Source organism: Thermobia domestica, chromosome 13 (genome assembly GCF_964235325.1).
Source record: "Thermobia domestica chromosome 13, izTheDome1.hap1.1, whole genome shotgun sequence".
Lineage (NCBI taxonomy): Eukaryota > Metazoa > Arthropoda > Insecta > Zygentoma > Lepismatidae > Thermobia > Thermobia domestica.
In genome coordinates, this window is record NC_137466.1 from 77,423,960 (window position 1) to 77,442,959 (window position 19,000).

At 34.7% G+C, this 19,000-nt stretch overlaps 1 protein-coding gene across 1 annotated transcript in view; it reads left to right on the forward strand.

The window, feature by feature from the left end:
• Dhc16F (Dynein heavy chain at 16F) overlaps positions 1 to 19,000 on the forward strand; it is a 418,273-nt gene that overhangs the window by 316,137 nt on the left and 83,136 nt on the right. Inside the window, exons 53-56 of the mRNA XM_081735970.1 lie at positions 14 to 155; positions 1,804 to 1,989; positions 8,679 to 8,851; positions 12,557 to 12,737. Coding sequence (XP_081592096.1) covers positions 14 to 155; positions 1,804 to 1,989; positions 8,679 to 8,851; positions 12,557 to 12,737 — 682 coding nt within the window. The remainder of the gene's footprint in view (positions 1 to 13; positions 156 to 1,803; positions 1,990 to 8,678; positions 8,852 to 12,556; positions 12,738 to 19,000) is intronic.

Sequence of the window (19,000 nt, forward strand, 5' to 3'; positions counted from 1 at the left end):
ATTTTGTTTATAGCTTAGTGAATGTGTTGGCGGATGCCTATGAAATTAGACAATGGAATACTTTTGGCTTGCCAAGAGATAGTGTCTCAACAGAAAATGCCATATTGGCTACTCGAGCCAGACGATGGCCGTTGATGATTGATCCGCAAGATCAGGTATGTTTCACAATATTAATGTGAAATTTTGAATCAACATGGCTTGTAGTGCTAGTTTTTCTCATTAATATTAGGTAATTATTACTAAACGATAGTCGTGATGCAGTCCCCACTTCTTTTCAGTTGTCTTCCATTTGTTAGGAAATTTTCTTTTTCTGTGTGTGTCTTCTTTCTTGAATTATTTTGTTACATTTGATAAAGTGCTAGTAATTTTACGGATCACTTGCATGTCAGTAATGTAATTAATTTTTGGAACAAAATACGAATATTAATCGTGTCTTTTCGTTGGAGACATTTTGTTTAATTCGTCTAGGCAGTAATTACGACTTTTTTCTTCTTTCTTCGAGAACAATTATGGTAAAAGAGACATGTAAGTGTTTGAAGGTAAAACTGAAGAGATTACTAAATGAATTTTGTTAAATAAATTTTATAGTATTATGTGAATCATTCTTCCTTGCTTCCAAATTTTATTTTAGTTCGAATTGTAGAAGGTAGTCGGGAATGACTTGTGAATATTATGCTACTTATGGGGTAAACAAAACAAAAGAGTGAAGTCTTAGACACTACCCTTTGTTTAAAGTTTATTTAAAAGAAAAGCATTAAAACAAAGGTGGCACAGATAACGAGACAGGTAAAAAGTAGACAATACAACTGGTCGTAGAATTAAAAATCAGTTGCTCAAAGACAATGCTTTCCAAGATAGGCGTATTAAGAGTTTTTCTTTAGTCTGTGTGGACGTAGTTGCAAATTTATTCGCAGTTAGTAGCCTGAGTTTAACTCATTTTCAATAAGACCGTTTCAAACTACTTACGAAGAGAATTTTTTCGTGCAGTATCATGCGCCATACCAAATATATATTTTCAAACTAAATTATTGAACATTTAACTATAAAATAGTCCTTAAATCTTACATTGAGAAATTGTTTCTAAAGATACTTTTGATAAATTTTGTGACTTGTTCTGTTTAAATTTCGTTGGGTCTCATTTAATTCTGAATTTTATACCTGTTTAAAATGAATGTTCAAACATATGTTTTTGCATTAGGGACTTCAATATTGGTAAACTTTTAGACATATCATCATTATATTGCGAGCGGTGATAATAATTAGAAATACTGTAAGTAAAAGGCTAATAATCACCGCAAGAAACAAACTTTATCTCTAGGAAGTACTTTCGAAGAACATCGTCTTCATCGTCAGCCTAGGCACACTTCGAAAAGGATTTAAACCATAAAAAGAATTTTTAAAATGTACGCAGTAAAAATCTTCTTGTCGCTATAATTAGACATATGTTAATAGTAATATTATGTATTATGTACTGCATTACTATTAACATATGTCTAATTATAGTGACAAGAAGATTTTTACTGCGTACATTTTTAAAATTCTTTTTGTGGTTTAAATCCTTTTCGAAGTGTGCTTAGGCTGACGATGAAGACGATGTTCTTCGAAAGTACTTCCTAGAGATAAAGTTTGTTTCTTGCGGAGACTATTAGTCTTTTACTTACATTATTTTTAGATATATTATTTATAATATTTGTCTTCGAACATATTTAGAAAGCTATGCAACCACATATAAGTGCTTCTTCTAATTTATATCTAATCTGTTAGTGATTGAATGTGATATTTATTGCATTTCTTAATGTCTAGGCTAATAGATGGGTTCGTCTCATGGAAGCTGAAAATGGTTTAAAAGTTATTAAACTTACTGATTCTAATTTTCTCCGCGTGTTGGAGAGTTGCGTAAGAACTGGTATTCCTGTTTTGTTGGAAGAGATTGGCGAAACATTAGATCCAACATTGGAACCAATTCTACTGAAGCAAACGTTCGTATCGGTAAGTGTAATATACATAAAATAGAAGGAAAACTAAATATTACAAATCCTCAAAACTTAATGCTTTCCCACAACCATAGCAAAAGAGTTTTGTAATGGCGAGAAAAACTCAAATTCTTGATTTCGACGGATTTGAATGGTTTATGATTTCTGAATATGGACAATGCGAGTTTTTGATGTCTGTCATCTATCCATATGTGAAAAGAAGTCAGTCGGAAACAAACATTAAAATAAAGGTTCTTATCTTAATATTTTGTTCATATTAGTAAAATTAACATTAACAATTATACAATATATTATTTATTTTCTCTAAAAAATATTAGTGAATGAAAATCAGCATTTAAACTTTCTTTATAAATGACTCTCTAACGATTTTATTCGCAGTATGAAATTTCAATGGAGATCTTACGTTATTAGACTAGTCGAATTTGAATTCTTTTATATGGTGCTCGTGGACATAATAAGTAATAATATTTTTTCTTAACAGGATTGATGTAATTGTATCCCTTAGCAGTATACAAGAAGTATCCACTCCAATGACACTAAAAGTCCGACTTGTGCTAAAGATGCCATCTTGGAAAAATGGCGGACAACAAGGCCCTTTTATTCTATTTTTGGCCAATTTTCTAACGGCTAACTTCAGAAAGAAAACGAACTAAACCAATTTGGAAGAGCAGAAAGTTTCCTATGAAATAAAGTTTTCAGATTTTTTCCTAACATTCTCCAGAAACAATTCTCACTTTCCTGAAAATTATATTTAAAAACACCTGAGTATTGCCAGTTCTATTGAAATGTTGAAATATTCTTAGCATTCATTTCCTAATGATGTCTTTATTATGAATTATAATATTTTTTGTTTCATGTCAATCGAGGAGATGTTCTCTCTCTGCCTCGAACTACCTTTACTTTTAAAGCTATATTTTGTGTTTCAAGTGAAATCATGAACGCTATTTATTTCGTTCTGCGAAGTGTTAGTATGATCCCGCCGCACAGTGCTCAGAATGAGTAGAAAACGCGGCGAAACTATTTGCTGGCGTATTGTAAGCGTGGTTTTGTCGCTATGGTATTTTTTGAAGACACATTAGATTCTGCTGTAATGTGAATAATTTACCGTTTTTGGTCAGTGATGCTGGTTGCCTATGTAGGTGGCGAAAAAGTCGACATTTTCAAACTTAGATTTACAAATACCACCTTTGGTCGTTATAAAAAAATAATTTAGAACTTGTGGTAACGTTATTCTAATTAAAATTGCAGAATAAATATCTGATTTAAAAAAAGTTAACATATTTTCGGACAGTAACGAAAAACTATATAAGCATGAACAGTGAAGTTAACCAAAAGTCAGTCCGTGTAAGAAACGTTTACAGAATTATTGCAACACGCATTTTTGAAAACAAGACAATTTAAGTTGTCCAATCAATTACAATAAAAATCACAAAATTCGATTATGAAATTAATCACTTTCAAAAGTCTCTGGTGTCCAAACATGAGATTGGCGATGTATATTTAAAAGTTGTAATATTTCGTTCGGCATATTGTTATGATTTGGGGCATCCTGAGTCTGAGCGATGAAATTATCAGGTCAGACGGTGACAAAAATGTGTAGCAAGTATGGGTTTGTATCTTTCCTAGACTTTTTCCAGCACCATTTCTCGCGATACCTGGAGAAATCTGTTTCGAGATTCCTGAGCTTCCTCACTTAGCATCTGTATTGGGAGAGGAGCTACGGATATAGTAAATCCTCCAGCGATTTACCATTTGCGCGAAGACTTGTCTATGTGGCAAGACAACACGACACAACGGGACTAGCAGTCAGTCTCTGTAAGTTTGAGCGCGCGCCTGGACTCATTGAAACTCACTTCGTTTGCAAGATAGCAGGGAGTAACAGCTAATTCTAACAAAAATCATTAATTGAGAGACCACAGAAAATATTAAAAAAGATAATGAAACTTTGGACTTGCTAGGCAAATTTTAAAAGTTACAAATATATAGCAAATCATTGACTTCGAGTATAGTGTTGTAAAAATGTCCCCAGCATGCATATGAAGTGTCTCAGAGGCCTGCTATTAGCTTTAAAGTATTGAAATTGTTCTGATCAACAATACAAATATTTAACATTCCATAATTAGCAACATACTTAAGAGTAACAGTTCCGTGATACTGCCACACATGAAAAACATTTATTCAAGGACGGCCAATTATCCACTTTCCACATGTTTTCTCATGAACAAGTAATGCCAGGATGAAAAACAAATCTGTTCTATGTAGAATGGACATTCCCCTACTAAAAGACTATAGACGTTCATTCCAGTGATTTTTGGGGTTTTGTTCAGGTTTTTTGCTATTTCGACCACTATGCACCGTTAATATTAAGGCTGTACTCAAAAAGCTATGGACCATACTCAAACTTTTTTTTTTTAATGCAGAGGAAAGAAAATAGAGTCACACGTAGCTCGGAAACGCCACCAAGGTGATACAGCACTGAAATTCACACCCGAATTAATATTGCAAGATACATTTAGTATTCTCTATTTAAGTTAGTATATTGACTTCAGGTATGCTTCCCTCGAAAATATCCTGAAGAGAGTACTAGCTCCGCCGCCCCTCGAAAAATTCCTGCGTACGGTCATGGTCCATATGGAACAATTCCGCTTCATTTCTCTATCATGTATGAGATAACAACTTTTGACCGAGAGAAAATTCGAAGTAAGTTTGCAGAAGGGGAAGTTCTGTAATGTAGTAGCAAAGTCACATGCCTTCCCAATTAATACAAAAAATTATTATCAATAAAAATAATTATGGACGTTTATTCCTGTTTGGAAATGAGGAGCGACCGAATACAAATTTGAGTTATTTTAATATGGAGTTTGCAATGTTGATTTTTCTCCATAAGAGATTTGACAATACAACGTAAGTCACGTTAACGTTTCCCTCTTTCATGTCTGACTTGGCTCTTTCTCGCGTTAGCCTACCTCAGAGAACTGCGCTTAACATTTGGTCTTACGTATAAGACAATTTCACTTTTAACGCGACGAAAATGTTCTTTCTACCTTCCTCCTCGTAGCCGGCGGCCGAGAGAAGATAGCAGGTACGCGGGAGGGTGGAGCCGTTGATGGCGCTAGAGCGGCAATGGGCGGCCTCAGTTACATCGTCCTCACAGATTGTCCTCCAAGACATGTATTATAATTAGGTGAAGGAATATAAAACTATAAGAAAAAGCAAAACGGCTACTACTCACCGCAAAAAATATGTAGCAGAATTTTCTTCTACATGCAACTGGTAGTGCTTTCGGAAGATGCTACTTCCTTCTTGGGCCTGTTAAAGACTTAAAAAGGATTTAAAAACATAAAGAAAGGGTAAAAAAAAAAATTGGTTAAAGGTTAAGATATGTAAAAGACAAATCTATCAAACATTAAAACACACGGGAATCGACATTCACTGACTTGGTACACTGCTGTTCACTGTTTTCTGTTCTTGCTTTCCAAATAGTGAAAGTGCGTAGTGAAAAGATTACTCCAAATGATATTTATTTCTCCCCTATCCAGATTAAGTATGGGCCTTTCTTTATGAATATAATATGATTCTTTAATTTTTCCTTCCGTTGCTGTTTTAGCTTTTTCAATGAAATATTATTCCACGATATGATGGTTATTATCTCTAAGATGCGATGCTAAACCGGATAACAGTTGCGGGTTCCGAGATTTCGAGGTACGAACGTGTTCATTTATTCTAGTACAAATGTTACTTTTTGTTTGACCTATATAAACTTTATCACACTGACATTTCACTCGATAGACGCCACTGCTTTGTAAAGGGTCAGTAAAAAATGCCTTAAAATTGGTTATGTATTTATCTATAGATTTCGAAGGAATTTCTGAAATTTTGATGTTGTGTCTTTGCCGAATCATCTTAATTTTTACTGAGAAATGTTGAACCAAAGGGATACCAACCCATTTGTCAGTTGCGGCAGATGAATTGTGATAATATAAATCTATTATTTTCGGTATAGTTGTCCTCCAAAAATATTTCTGTCCCTCTATTTGCTCCCCCTCCCCTCTTCGAGAAATTGAAGCTGGTGTCGTCTTTGAGAGAAGCCCGTCACCTCTGTGCTTTTGAGTGCTCAACAGGAAAGACCTGCTAATCATGTAAGAAAATGATTCATACCGTTTCAAGGGACATATCTTCACAATAGGTTTTTGACGAAGGGTTGTGTTTTCAGTACGACGCTCATATATGAATTATTATGAAGCTAAAATAAAATAGTTTCCTTAAGATTTCGGAATTTAATGGTTAACTTTTTTGTGTGTGCAGCTAGTTAGAGAACGAATGAATGTTCTTAAACTATATTTTAAATTGACTTACCTCTGAAATGTTATTATGAAGGCAAGCATACGAAGCTGCAAACAAATATGTAAGTGTTAGACTGTAGTTCAAATAAATAATTATAAAACACCAATAAGTATAGAATAACCAATTGTCAAGTCATGTAGGATACGTTTAAGGTAGAGGACACTCAGAAGGGTTCAGTAAATTCGGTTCCCGCTAGTTTTGCGGAACTTCACACATATTTTGGAGCTTTCTCATGGATATATGGTTAGCAAACAAGTCTTCCGCTTGGGATACGAGGATTTGATTACCTATAGGAGTACACGTGATTCAGATTCAGTGTTAAACAGTAGGTCTACATCATAGTGCTTAAAGTGAATGGTCAAATAGATTCTCATTTGTTTTACAAGAAACCGATATCGAATGAATGCTTAAATTTCAATGCATCATGAAAATATTATCGTGTCCATATTTTACAAGTTATTAAATGTTATAAATATACGAGAAATATACTTTTTATCACTATTTTATATTTATTCCCATTTCAAATTGCACTGTTAATAGTTATGTATGTTATCGGTTATGTAACCAAATGATTTTTACAGAATCAATTGAGAAATTCATTTTGAAGAAATGGTTCGAGCTGTGTTAACAACACCAATTATTTTCCACTTCTTGAATAACCTGAATTCTTTGTGCTGAGTACAGTATTTAAAATTAAATTAAATAATTCTGTAGGACACATCTCCTGTATGATTATGCAATGCCAAATTCGTTGTTATTGTTTCTGTTAAATTTGAACCTCATATCAAAATTTGAAGAATGTCTTTGAAGGAAAAAATCACTTGAGGTCTCAAAGGCAGGGATTGATTTTGCAGGAGAGCGGTACAAACCCGGTTTCACCGCCATTGTCGATGTGACTTTCTTATTGTAGAACTCTAAAGCCGCCACTGGTTTGCAGTATAATATTTATATTGCATTCGAAATAATAACTTTTAATTAAAATGGGTTCAAGTAGGGTTGATAAGTGTTTGATGTAAGTTATTACGTCTGTTATTGATTGAAAAGCATGAAATATTTTGGGATATGGCTATTGGGATGTGATATCTAATGTTGAAACTAAGCAAAGTAACTTAAGGAATAAGCAATTAAGAGATGCATTCATTGGTTATGTACTTGAGAATAAAGTGAAAATTTGTTGTTTATAATTTATATTATTTAGTGTTCTTGAACCTTCATTAAAGAATATTAATTAAGAACACACAAATACAATATCTAATTGTAACTTACACGTATATTTATATAATATTTTTTTGTAATAGGCTACTATTTTGGTATTTTAATTTAAGGAAAATAGTGGCCGAAGTGGCTCAGTGGTAGTGCGTTCACCTCTGGTGCGTGTGGTCCTGGTTCGATTCCCACTCACACCAAGTGAACTTTGTGGTGGACAAACACCGTGTTCGTGGGTTTTCTCAGGGTTTTCCCGTTTCCTCCCACTTTCTTTATTACACCATTCATTTCTTATCATCACCGTTTTCTTTAATCTAGCCGTCATAACCATGGGACGTAACACTTATAAATTTTATTTCATTTTTTTAAAGAAATATAGAAATGGGTTATGAAGAATCGTGTATTTTTTGTAATGAAAAATTAAGTATTAAACGTACAGTCATTCTATAATGGGTATTTTCCCCAATAGAAAATGCAAATTAAGTATTGAGGGATGGAAAAAAAATAATTAAAATAAATAAATAAAAATTACAAAAACAAAGACTTTGTTACCCTTATAATGAGTGTAGGAAGGTATTGCACACAGTATGAAATATATCATTCGAGCTCATGAAGGAAGAAGTAGGAGATATAAACAAATCTCCTGTAAAGAAGAGGCTGATCCCTATTTTCACTTCAAGATACTGTCCGTATTCTGTTGAAAAGAATGTAGTGATGAATTCGAGAAGAAATTTTCTTTAAGAAGACGTAGGAAAATTTGAAAGGTTGACATACTAACATTTAAAGAAATAGTTCTACAAAAATCTGCCGAGAGAAATTATGCTTGATGAAGAAAATCAGAAATCGTAAGATAGGCATTTCGTGCTCAGTAGTAGAAGAAGGAAGATAACATGAGATATGTATAACCAAATAAAATGTATAAACTGAACATTTCTTTATCTGAATGACATAAATACCTTGAGATATCGTTTGCATACCATAAAATACGAAGCTTAGGAAAGTAATGATTTTCAATTCACATTAAACGAACTCTTAGGCAAAGTAGGAAATAAAATTACTTAAAAAACACTACCAAGACGTAAGAATAAAATATTTTACAACCTGTAGCTATAAGTGCATTCTTATTCCTTACAGGGTGGAAGATTGTTGATTCGCCTTGGTGATTCAGATGTTGAATACGATAAGAACTTTAAGTTCTACATGACAACAAAACTAGCGAATCCGCATTATTTACCCGAAATATGCATTAAAGTCACAATCATAAACTTCACTGTTACTAGACTAGGATTGGAAGATCAGCTGCTAAGGTAATGTAGCCAATATGTTATATTTATCGAATAATCGAATAAAAACTAAAATACAAGACTGAAGACGATAAGATGTTTTTGTTACTACTAATTTTAGTTTTAAATACAATATTCCTCTACAGTTTACTAATTAGATAAAATTCCATACAATTTTATGATCGATATTGCAAACTTAAATGTAGACATTTTCAAACGGTCTAGTCAATAATAGAGCTCTCTAAAGTCACTGAACGTCATTTCGGTGTGTTTTCTACTGAATAGTTTTCTCTTTCCTCATTAAACAAGAGGGTACTGGTAGAAGGAACCTTTATATATAAAATTTAAGAAAGGAGTTTCTGTAGAAGCTAATACTACTGAACGCTAACAAAATGAACTTAGATAAAACACTTCAATTGTCACGATCATTGCATTACACAAAAATAAATTCAAATTCAAACAAAATAGTAGTGTGCGTCATAACAATGACTGTTGTGTCAAGCAATTTGTTGTTTCACTACTATCACTATTTTCCAGTGTATAACATTTCATTAAGACAGGTAGGAGAGGAAGGAGAGTCTTGTATATGAAGGGGTGGGTATGTAAAAATAATCCAAAATGACCGATGTTATTGTCGATCCATTGTGTTTGGGGTCGCTGAAATTAATAGTGATGCTCCCAATCCTACTTAAGTTCAAGTTCAACCCCGTCGGCAAACGTGGGATAACGTGAAAATGTCCAAAATGACCGAGTATCGAATCCATAGTTTTCGAGGTCGGAAAACGGCTGACCTGATTGAAATTACTTTTGGATCATAGTGGTACTAAGTTTGGTTTTTATCGTGTCACTTTAATTAAAGAGCGTATTCTAGGAAGAAGGATGTTTCAAAATTTGGTCCAAAATAGAGTATCTTATGAACTTTTATTATTATACTTTCACTGAAATGCATATCCTAAGGGGGAAGGGGATTTAAGTATTTTCCGTAAACCTATCCTTCCCGTGTGAAGCATGGTCGTTTCAGCTATTGTAATTCTAAAGAAAAATATGGACGCTGGATTGATGGAGACTTGAGCGCTAATCTTACACTTGTCAACACTTCCTCTAACCAGTTGAGCTACCAACAATGCAGGGAGTATTTCTGTATTTTGGTGCTTTAGTTTTCCTACAACTTTGCAACTGTCTGCTCCTTCATGCATCTGCAAGGGTTGGAGAAATGAAGCGCCTAAACACAGAAATAACCGAACATGTCGTTGATAAGCTTATTTGGTTGCATCATTTGCACGACCAAGAGATATTGAGGTGTTCGTCAGTCTAGTATTCAGTCTTTTTTGTGTAATTCAATTCTGTAGTATATTTGATGTATTTCTTGATATGTGTTGCAAATTTACAAGATATTGATATTTCCTTATGTATATTTCTCATTATTTAAATAGCAAGTTTACTAAATAAGTCGAGAAAAATCGATTTTTGTTTCCTTATCGACAGTTTTCATTATCTGAAAAGATTGAAGAAGTTAGAAATTTTATTCGATTGAGTGGAATGATGTTAATAATAATAATAATAATAATAATAATAATAATAATAATAATAATAATAATAATAATAAAGTCTCAAATTCATGGAGATTGCAAAATGGCAAAGTGATTCTGTTAATATTTAATCTAGTTTCTTCAGCCTTTACATATTTTGTCGGAAGTCCTTGTTTACCTACTTTTTACAGTCTGAAACATAAATATGTTCAACAAGCAACAACGCATTTTATTGCGTTATTCGCACGAATTATAACTTCAGTGATCATTTAATTGGCATTATTGCTTTCATACAATATTCATATACATTCACTTGTTTAGATATTTCTAATCTTCGTCAACAGGGAACAGTCAAATTTAGTATTGTAGAAGCTTTAACACGTGATTTACACACACATTTAACACAAATTTAACATGTGATGTTTGTTTATAATTTTGTACTACAAATGGTGTAATAAGTTGTAATTACAATTTGCATTTATATACATATGACAACTGTAGAACTTATAGGAGATACTCTCCATATTGTAAGTCAAAACAGGCAAAATAAATAAATAAATAAATAAATAAATTTAGCCCCTACGTTCGGTTTTTTTGTTTGTTTGTTTGTTTCTTGCTCTGTAGGAAAATATTTCAAGGAAACCGCTGCTAATTACTGAAAATATTCTTATGATATTTTATCATAATAGGACAATGTTGCTCAGTAGCAACACATAAGACTTATTTTATGGCAATGTTGCTTTAAAATAAACATCTGTATTTTGTAACCAAAGTAAAAAAATACTTTAAAAATTACGAAATTATGATCATGAAGACATGGTTCAACCATAAAAACAAACTAAATATTTTAATGGTAATGCTATCAATGCTTGTCAATTAAAGTGCTAATATATTGAGGATTAGTCGCAATTGTCGTTATTCGAACTTTTGGCCTATTATCTAGTAATTCAAGCCTCCCCGCTGGTTTATTGGCTAGCGTGTCTTTGATACACGTGGTTCTGGGTTCAATTCCTGATGAAGGAGAAATTTAACTTTTGAGCGCATTACGATGGCTCGGGTTCCACCTTAAACTGTAGGTCCACGTCTCATGTAGCCTCGGTGCTGAAAACGACGCTGAACTGTAATAAACAAATCACTAATTTGGATACTGTAAAATTCTCTGTAATTTAAGTGAAATGTTGATTCTATTTTCAATTATTCTAATTACATAATATTTAAGGTCATAGCTATTTACTTCTGGTACTGAAAGCTATTCTTCACAGTTCCAAATATTTGAAAAAAATCATCGAAATACATAAATAAAGAGACTTAAAATTACCAAAAAGAATTCCAGATGTGCAGACACACATTTACGAGGTGTGTTCAAGAAGTATCGAATCTTTGGTTGTCAAAAATATATTTATTGATTTGGACATCCGAAACACTAATCTCCTTCAAAGTAGTCTCCTTGGTAATGCATACACTTCTCCCAGCGCTACCGCCATTGTTGCAAACACTTTTGGAACGCAGTTTTTGGAATGGTGAGCAACCGTACCGTCGAATTCCGCATGATGCCTTCTCTTGACTCAAATCGGATCCCTTTTAGTGGCTTTTTCAGTTTAGGAAATAACCAAAAGTCACACGGAGACATGTCGGGTGAGTACGGAGCCAGACGACACACAGGAATGACAGTGTTTGGCGATGAAAGCCTGAATCAAATTTCGCAGACACTCTCCTCATGACCAAATTCTCGTTCAAAATTGAATGTACCGATTCGATTGAATGGTTTCCGCTTGGGTATTGTCAAGCTTTTGGCAAATTTTGTTGCAATATCGCTGCTCATATTTTTCTGTCATTTTATATAAAAAAAGACTGAAATCGATGACGGCTCATCTTCACTCGTTGGCCGACTCCAGAGACTGACGGTTTCTGCCGGCGGGAAAAAAAAATCACGACTCCACATGAGTGTCCCCTCTACATCTACACTGAAGAAAGTCTCCCGCGCTTAATTGGTCTACGCAAGAATTAAGGTTCAATACTTTTTGAACATATCTCGTATACTCAGTGTAATACCATGATTATTCATTATTTTAGTCGAGATTCGATGTTTGTATCCAAGAACAAATCGTTTCTAGGGAGGAATCTAAATCGGAGTTTTGGTGCAATGAGGGTCCTCCCACATTTTAAGATGCAAGCAATTTAAACATATATTTTTTTGCAGTGATGTGGTTCGTCTGGAACGTCCTGATCTAGAGAAAATCAGAAATGAACTGATTGTAAAAATCAATGAGGACAAGAAACAACTGAAAGGCATTGAAGATAAAATTTTGAAACTCCTGTTTACGTCTGAAGGAAATATATTAGATGACGAAGAGCTTATAGAAACATTGAATGAAAGCAAGGTAAAGTCAGTTATTTTACATGTTCACTTCTAGCTTTCTCATTGTTACAATTGGTTTAATTCCGTTGTTTATGGTAAATGAAGGAAATAACTTGACTTTTTCTCACACTGTATCCTCTACCGGTATGGTGCGAATTTTATGAAATTTAATTAGCGAAAAGCAGCATCTTATTTCATTAGCATGTCCCATCTATGTATGAACATTATATTTAATTTACTCCTTTAAGATGATTTGGAGTGAAAAATAAGACATTCTCTTTATTTACCACAAAGTATTTAATTTATCCATCATAAATGTTCAAATTATCAATATTATTACGATTTAACAAAACAAAAATCAATAGATTACATTAAACTGAAAAAAAATGCGTGTGTTAGTGTAAAACCTCATGTGTAGTTTTCGATAAAATGGAAAAAAATCTAATTCTTTGTAAACTTAAAAATTGATGCTGTACAAGTGCACACTTCTTAGTGTGGGGCAACCGTTATTCATTAAGGTTTTCATTGTGACATTAGCAAGATGACAATACATAATAGATTAATTAGAAATAGCCTAAAATTATCATTAACTCTTAATTTGCATTTTATGATTAACTAAAATACGAAGGTAAGTCAAAAATTGTCAGCAATGTTGACATAACTCTTCTTACATTATTCATACCGACCTCTGTCCTTATATATTTTATTGTTATGCTGTTATAGTCATGCTATGAAAATCTAATCATAATTTCTCCATTTGTCTTCCTTTTGTTGCAAATAGATCATGGTCGCTCTATTAGAAGTTTGCACCAAAGAGAAACAACGAGCACTGATCCGGTTTTTGTGGTCGGAAGGTGTACCATGGGCCGCATTCCATCAAATACTTTCGGCACAATACGGGAACAGTGTTTTGCCGCAATGGATTGAAAAATTCGAAAATGGTGACACAAGTGTTACACACGATTAATGAGCCGGCCACAAATTTTTCAATCCATTCGTAGACACTCCGTTGCGGTAAGACAGTTTTTCCGTATTGTGCCGGAAGTCTTTGATGAATTGCGAACCCTGATACATCTTCCGACCATAAAAACTGGATCACTGCATGTTGTTCCTCTTTGGTGCAAACTTCTAATGGAGTGGCGGGGCGCGGTGGCTCAGTGGTAGAGCGTTCACCTCTGGTGCTTGGGGTCCCGGGTTCGATCCCAGCCCCGCTAAGTGAACTTTGCGGTAGACAAACACTGTGTGCGTGGGTTTTCTCGGGGTTCTCCCGTTTCCTCTCACTTTCTTCATTCCACCATTTCATTCATTTCTTATATTCACCGTCTCCTTTAGCCTAACCGGCATAACCGTGGGACGTATAACTCAAAGATTTAATTTCATTTCATTTCTAATGGAGTGGCCATGATCTATCTGCAACAAAAGGAAGACAAAGGAAGCAATTAGGATCAAACTTTTATAGCATGACCACAACAGCATAACAATAAAATAAACGAGGGCAGAAGTCAATATGAACAATGTAAGAAGAATTATGTCAACATTGCGAATAATTTTTGAATTACCCTCGTATCAGTCAAAACTAAGATATATTTCAGTCGATAAATCACATCAACCTGAGCAAGATAACATGATTTAGGATAAATTTTCATGCCTAGGTTTTGAGAAAATAAAGGAAAAGGAATTGAAGTTTTGTGGAGCTAGAAAGTATGTCGTTCGTTGCCAATAATAAAAGAGAATTTTATTTTGCTGGAAGAAATTGTTATTTATGTATATGTAGGAAAATACTGTACATTGTTAACTACCAGATTGTATCTCTTATTTCTTTTCTTAATAGTGACAAATCATACTCTTTTACACACATACCATTTATAATACTGAGTTATCCAAGGTCATCAGGATTGTGGTATAATCCATGTGGTCTGAAAGTATGAGCGTCGGTCTCGTCGTCTAGCTATTATTATTATTATTATTATTATTATTATTCACTTTGCATTTAAAACTGTGTTGATTAACAGACGAATTAAGAGAGATTATTGATATATAAAGTTGCAACATCACATCATACAAGTATAATGATATTCTACATACTTTATAAAAGTCTGAACGTTTTGTCGAGTCTGGAACTGAATACTATTACAGTATATGGCTTAAGATCGAAATTACTTTAAGAAAATAAAAATGCTTTGCGAAGAGTCTAGTTTTTTAAAAAAATATTTTGGTTATGATAATATTTACTTCATATTTGATGAAATAGGAATTAGAATGACAATAATATCTTCTGGAACAAGACCGTTCTAAGACATGCCCAAATTTCGCAGGTTAGGACAGTATAAGTGTTACCGTTTTACCTCTAAAAAAACTATTAAATAGCCGAAAGGCTAGCATGCTTAACTTAACTATGCGTGGCCTCAGATTCGATTTCTAGTGAGAACACATATATCATTACTCTATAGGACAAAGCTCTTACATTGGAATCAATGTTATTAGCAAAAGATGACAATAATAGTTCAATTTCAAATCCAGTTAGTCCTTCAACATTAAGTCTGGGTATACTATAGGAAAATGTTTTTGTCGTATGCATTCACATACCTTACAGATGCATACGACAAAAACATTTTGTGTAAAAATTTTTATGGTTGTGTATTTTGTGTAAAAATTTACCATATTTGCACACTGACCTCAAATAAGATTATGTGATTCTTTGACTATATTTCAAATCATTTGATACATCAGCCCATAATTTTCACATTGACGGACTATCTAATAAACAAAGAAAGTATAATTTTCTTACCTTCCATAGATACTTTGTTGAACCCCAATATAAATGTCAATGATAAGGGCTCAATGATAAGGCGCCGTGTTGGTCAAACAGAACGCTTGTTTCGATGCGACATATAATATTTTACTGTTTCACTTTTTGTTTCTTTTTTTTTTTTTAATCCCCGGCGTTAGTGATTTGTAAGCATTGGACGTTTTACCTGAATTGCTCAAGAACTCTCAGTTAAATAGAGGCTATTTCGTGAATTGTACTTCACATAAAAACCTTTTTCTTACAAAAAACTTTTTTCATGTTTGTTTCAAATTATGGAAAACATTAATTACCTTGTAAACAGGTCTTCTCAGGCTAGCAGCCAGGTAAATACTAAGAGTATTTAAGATATAACAGTATTTACCTGGCTGCTAGCCCGAGAAGACTTGTTCACAATACGTCGCCAGGAAAACTTCAATAAATACTTTAGATTCCTTTACGGGGAGGAAATATTTCATAGTATTCACCATCTACAAGAACTACGAAACAAGAAGGCGCGTCTTTTATGCAGTTTAGCCTTCTTCTTGAGATGCAGCGACAAAGGATTGTCACCTATCTTTATCAGACTCCACTTCCCTCTAAATTCTCCCAGAATTTCAAGAATCTTAAGACATTCAAGTATGGCACTTGTAAGAGAACGCATTCATTTCATCCGTCAGCAGCTGGACCTCACGGACCGACAGCTCCTAACAACTCACCTGGAACTAGACGACTGTCTCGCACCAATAGATTGGGAATGGGTCGGCATGTCTTCAGCAGCGCTGGCCGATATCTCACGCACCAAAACGACGACCAAACAAATTAATAAATTCAATCGATTAAAACCATCCACATCAACCAAACACGGAATCGAAGCAGAGAAAGTGGTCGTAAACCTCACTAACATAGCTCTGGATGAAACCACTACAAGTTTACTAAAGAAAGTGCTAAATTTTGCCATCATTCCGAAGTAAATTCCGGCCATAGACATCATTGCTACCATAGAACAAACAGTTAGCAATCTTCCCAACGATACAACAAAAGAAATACGTTAGGAAGCCAGCGTGGTCCTGAAAAGAACCGCCATGCCCAGACCAAACATTAGCAAAGCCGAATGGATCGTACTTAAAGCATTAAGAGAAGACCCAAGCATCACTATTCTACCAGCTGACAAAGGAAACGTCACTGTAATGCTTCCCACAGATGTCTACCAAGAAAAGATTTCACAGTTACTTCGAGATGCAGCATATACCACCTTGTCGCGAGATTCAACACCTGCGGTAGAAAAAAGAACAGCCTCACCACTAAAGAAGTCAGGACTGGACGAAGAAACACGCAAACAACTTATACCAGACTGCAGCGTACCTCCGAGACTATATGGCTTCCCAAAAATACATAAGGCAGGGATACCCCTGAGACCAATTGTTAGTGCAATAGGAAGCCCAACCTACTCTTTGGCCAAGTATCTTACAACATTACTCCAATCATACGTGGGCAAATGTGAACACCATTTGAAAAACTCAACAGAGTTTGTAAAAAGCCTCAAGACGATGAAGATCTCTTCCAATGATCTTATGGTTAGTTTCGATGTGGTATCATTGTTTACCAGAGTTCTGATCAAGGACGCAATACTGCTTCTTGAGAAACACTTCCAGCCTTAGATATTGGATCTCTTTCAACATGTTCTCACTTCAACCTTCTTCCTACACCGTGGTCAGTACTATGAACAAACAGACGGTGTCGCCATGAGCTCTCCACTCTCACCCGCAGTAGCCAATTTTTAAATGGTGCACTTTGAACATGAAGCACTGAGGAAAGCACCACTTGCATCCACATATTTCGATAGATATGTTGATGACACCTTCACCATCTGGCCACATGGACGCAACTCCTTACAGGAATTCCTGCAGCATCTCAACAACCAGTATCTGAATATTAAATTCACGATGAAAGTTGAACAAGAAGGCCGTCTACCATTTCTTGACGCCATGGTATACAGAAGACCTGATGGCAGCCTAGGCCATAGGGTATACAGGAAACCAACACATACAGATTTATATCTGAACGCAATTTCCATCACAAAGCTGAACGGCTTGGAGTTCTCAACACCTTAGCACATAGAGCACTCTCCATCTCCGACAAGGATTGTTTAACAGAGGAACTGATCACCTTCGCACCACCATGCTCCAAAATGGATACTCAGTGAGAGATATAAATATGGCCCTGAAAAGGACCAGAACGAAGGACACTGACAAGGACATAAGTACAGAAGAAGCTATGAATAAAAAACGGAAGAATACAATCTGACTCCCATACACCGGCAACACTTCTGGAAAGCTCAGCAGACTATTCTTCAGGTACAAGATAAAGACAATATACAAACCTCCTGCAAAAAAAAAAAAAAAAAAAAAAAAAAAAAAAAAAAAAAACTTACTACGACCAACCAAAGACGATCTGGGCCTCCGAACTCCTGGAGTCCACCGTATTCCATGTGAATGTGGTAAGTCATATATTGGACAAACAGGATAAACCATTAAAGCCAGATGCAAAGAATACAACAGTTACATCAGATTGAGCCAACCAGAAAAATCCGGGCTGGCTGAACGTAGCATCAAACAGAAACATAAGATTTTATTCACAGATACCGACATAATAGCAAAATCAAGAGTTCGAGACAGAAGGATACAAGAAGCTGTCGCAGTCACACAAGAAAAAATGAACCTTAACAGAGACACAGGATTCCAACTAAGACAAACATTGACACCAATCATATCTCGCCATTTCTAAATTAACATTGAGAAAGATTAAGACATTACAAAATTATGTCATACGCGTTGTTTGTTTACATCGACGTAATAGCAATAAAAACAGACATTAGCAAAATTAAGTAATGTTATGCTAACGAGTACAATAATTAAGAAAGTGCAATGTCAAATGTTTTGTAAAATGTTTGTTAACAGAAACACAATTTTGGATATGTCAAAACGGTCAGATTTGCAGATGTAGGTGTCTGGAAATTTCGATCACTTGATGACATTGTAGAAACACAAGTTTCGGCAATGAGACAGTAAACACAGAAAGATGTCATCAGATAATGTAGCAGTTTCCCCAACCAAGGAAGAAGAATAAAAAGACGATTTTTGAGGGAATCAAAGAGGGAGTCAGAAGGAAAGAGTCAAAGGGAAGTGTTAGAGAGTCGTTGACGGAGAGTTGAGCAGTTGCGAATTCAATGAGACCCGAATAAGTCTACGGGAATCTCAGATTAATTTACTCAGTCTTCGGAGAAGTTAACAAGTAGTTAATCATCGTTATTATGGCAGTACGGAGTTCGACGTCCGGCGATTGTTAGGACTACAAGATTCCATCCAGGTTACAGTACAGAGAAGGATGAGCTGCGCATCTTCAAAGGAAAGTCAACAACGCCACAGGTATGTGTTCCTGTCTAAAAATGTTATCAGTGAGGAAATAGCCAGAATCAATAAGATTGTGATCTAACACAC